The 3,146-nt window shown below is 47.7% G+C and overlaps 1 protein-coding gene across 1 annotated transcript; it reads right to left on the reverse strand.

Moving 5' to 3' along the window:
- Positions 1 to 357: 357 nt before the first annotated feature.
- On the reverse strand, positions 358 to 3,140 carry GFER (growth factor, augmenter of liver regeneration). The gene is made up of 2 exons (XM_017734011.1): positions 2,451 to 3,140; positions 358 to 1,492 (listed from the first exon to the last, which is right to left on the reverse strand). The coding sequence occupies exons 1-2, from the start codon at positions 2,846 to 2,848 to the stop codon at positions 1,330 to 1,332; spliced, it is 561 nt and encodes a 186-aa protein (XP_017589500.1). The 5' UTR covers positions 2,849 to 3,140; the 3' UTR covers positions 358 to 1,329.
- Between the last annotated feature and the right edge of the window lie 6 nt (positions 3,141 to 3,146).

Here is a 3,146-nt window from a genome sequence, read left to right on the forward strand (position 1 = left end):
GTTTGTGCAAACTTCTCCCAGCCAGGAGTGCAGGAAGGGACGAGATCACGACCTACGTGAAGAACTTGAAATGATTTTTGACTCTGTTTTGCAACTGTCTCCTTTTATAAAGAGATGTGTTAGATGCATTGTGGTGTAAATGTATTTGTAGTGCTACTTCCCTGGAATCTGAATTCACACTTAGGTATCCATAGAGGGATGCAGCTGAGCCAGGAAAACCCAGAGCCTGGGTTCTGCCCAGTTCCTACAGAGGGAACCAACCTGAGGGGCTCCTGTGTGTCCCTGTGCAATAAAAACTGGGCAAAGCTCACACCACAGTCCTCAGCAGGACTCAAACACTGCAGGGGCCCTGTAAAGTCATTTTCTAGAGAGATTTTTAGCTTGGAACAACATCAGAATATCAACCAGGCCAGCAAGTACCAATCAGGAATTTCATCTCAGAAACAACCATATGCCAAACAAAGCTGAATATGCTTCATTACAAAAATTCTCCATCTCTTTTCATGACAAAGATTCACACCAGAAACAAAGAGGTGATTTGCTTTAAGAATAAGTAGTTCCATAGAACTTACCACCAAATCACTTCTGGATCTAAAGAAAATTACCAATCCATTTAAAATATTTGCATTTCATTTTTAAATATCATTTCAATATTTAAATGGATGCTTTGCTCCATTCCTCAGATGAGGAGTTTGTTTTGCCCTTCCCTTTCTGCAGTGTCCTCTGACGTGATAAGCTAAAACACAAAACCAAACTGAGAAATCTGGGGTCCATGATTTTAGCGTTTAAATTAAATGTACCTGCCCTCAGGACTTTTATCAAAGGAATTGGATGCAAAAGTAACAACAAACGTTGGAGATCCTGGAAAGAGAAATCCAGGGGTACAGACTTGGCACAAAACCCAGCATGAGTTTTCTCCATGAGAAAAACAGAAATGAAAATTACAATTAATCAGATGCATTTTCTAAAACATCAGGGCAACGCCAGCAGAAAACACCACTGTGTTCAGGGAAAATGAATTCCACACACAAAAATAAGCAAATGCCCCCAAAATCAGGAAATGTCATAATGAAATGAGTTTGTCAGTGACTCAATCTCAGAGGTTTCTGGCAATTCCCATGTCAAATGTAAGGCCTCAACCCCTCAGGTAATACTTTACTGGTACTATTTATCAAAATATTACTGGGATAGGATTTTCAAATCTCCTTTTGGCATTGGTTCGGCTCTGAATCAGTCCCACACAAACAGAGTTACTGACTCCCACTGTCCCTGCAGCGACTCCACACGGATTGAACTGCTCTGCTGGATTCCCAGAGCAACCCCTCCGGGTTAATCACAGCTCCCGTCCTTCCAGCCGTCCCTCCAGCGCTCATCCACCCGGGAGCAGTCGAATTCTGGCTTCCCCAGCTTCCTGTTCACATCATTGTGGAGGAGACACAGCCACTGGGAGAAGTTACTCCTGGTGCTCGTATCGGGTTGGTTTGTCTGTAATCTGCAAACAGGAAAGGGGAAACAAATGTTATTTCTTCATAGTTACCAAATTCAATACCCAAAGCAAGCACAGAGTCCCAGAGAGTGCACAGGGAGATCAATAATTATCACCAGTTCTCTATATTGGCTGCAGGTTGGTTTCATTCACTTTCTGGTCTTGGCAACTGGAAAAGACACAGGAGTCAAAACTTATCTATGATAAAAAGCAAAACCACCAGTGTTCATCAAAACACTGAATTAAAATTGTAAAAAAAGAGTAAATTAAGAAATTGAGGAGGTATTTTTCCCAGTGACGCCTACTAAGTTAATAATTAGGTTTCAAACTTTTTTTGCCCGTTCAACTGGAAAATTATTTGCAACTTCTGAGAAAGACACTGAGAGCAGCAGAAAACTTTATCACAGAATCCTGGAATGGTTTGGGTTGGAATGGACTTTAAAGGTCACCTCATTCCAATCCCCTGGCATGGGCAGGGACACCTTCTATTAGATCAACCACCACAGCCCATTTCAGTCTTTGCATCCACTACTGAGAATGCCAATACAGGGCATTTTTGAGGGTAGAAGATCACTTGCCTCCTGAAAACCAAATTATTCTAAGTCCCAGTCTAATTCCACAACTGTTCACAAGCCCAGTTTGAACCAGAAAACTCTGAAATTGCCTCAGGTGGCCTTGGAGGCAGCACAGAATCCAACAGCATGAGGACAGGTGTTTGTTTTTTGCGTAACTGTATCTGTGATTGATGCAACAATGGAAGAAACCAGCTCAGGTAGCTACAAACCCCAAGTGAAGGAAGAGTTCCTGATATGCAAACTAGCTGCTGCAGCCCAGCACTTCTGGCAAGCCCCTCCAGCACAAAAACCTGCTGAGGCCACTCACCTTTCCCTCAGATCTTCAAAAAACCCACTGAGGAAACCCACCTTTCTCCCACATCCTCAAAAAACCTGCTGAGGCCACTCACCTCTCCCTCAGGTCCTCTGCGCAGTGCTCACAGGGGTAGAACTTGGAGAAGAGGTTGATGAAGTCCCTCATGTCCTTCTGCTGTTCCCCGGAGGGCCGGTCGGGGTAGTAGGCGGCCATGGTGTGCAGCAAGGCCCAGCTGCTGCGGCCCAGCTGCTCGCTGTCCAGGGGACAGTCTGGAGGGGGCTCCTTCTCCTCCGCAACCGCCACATCCTGCAGCGGGACACAGGGGTGTGAGGGGACACCGGGGCTTGGTAGGGAAACAGCCCTTTTGCGCTGGGTGGGAAGGTGAGATGGAGGGAACAGGTCCTTCACATCTTTTCTGGGACGTGGCAGAATTCCTCTCACACCTTCTGAGGGGACACTGCAGAGCCCCCCTCGCACCTTCAATCGGAACATGGCAAAGCCCCCCTCACACCCTCAGTCGGGACAAGGCAAAGGCCCTTTCACACCCTCAGGGGGGCCAATGGCAGAACCCCTCGCACCCGGGAAGAAGATGGAGACCCCCTTCCCATTCCCACTGCGGGGAACCCTGTCCCCGGCTCCTTCACACCCTGAAGGGAATACGCAGCCTCATCCCACTTGAGGGGGCAGGATGGAGGACTGAGGGAGCTCTGCAGGGGCTGGGGATCGCCAGGCGTTCCAGGGGAGGCTCCCGCCGCCCGTCCCGCGGGAAAGCCGCGCCCCCCCCCGCCGC

This window comes from Corvus brachyrhynchos, unplaced genomic scaffold (assembly GCF_000691975.1).
Source record: "Corvus brachyrhynchos isolate BGI_N302 unplaced genomic scaffold, ASM69197v1 scaffold5, whole genome shotgun sequence".
NCBI classification, from domain to species: domain Eukaryota; kingdom Metazoa; phylum Chordata; class Aves; order Passeriformes; family Corvidae; genus Corvus; species Corvus brachyrhynchos.

Bases quoted from the DNA above. Each gene is read 5' to 3' on its own strand.
- GFER (XM_017734011.1), bottom strand. From the start codon at position 2,848: ATGTTCCGATTGAAGGTGCGAGGGGGGCTCTGCAGTGTCCCCTCAGAA. The intron at 1,493-2,450 runs GTGAGTGGCCTC...TCCTGTTTGCAG, and splicing joins GCAGAGGACCTGAGGGAGAG to ATTACAGACAAACCAACCCG.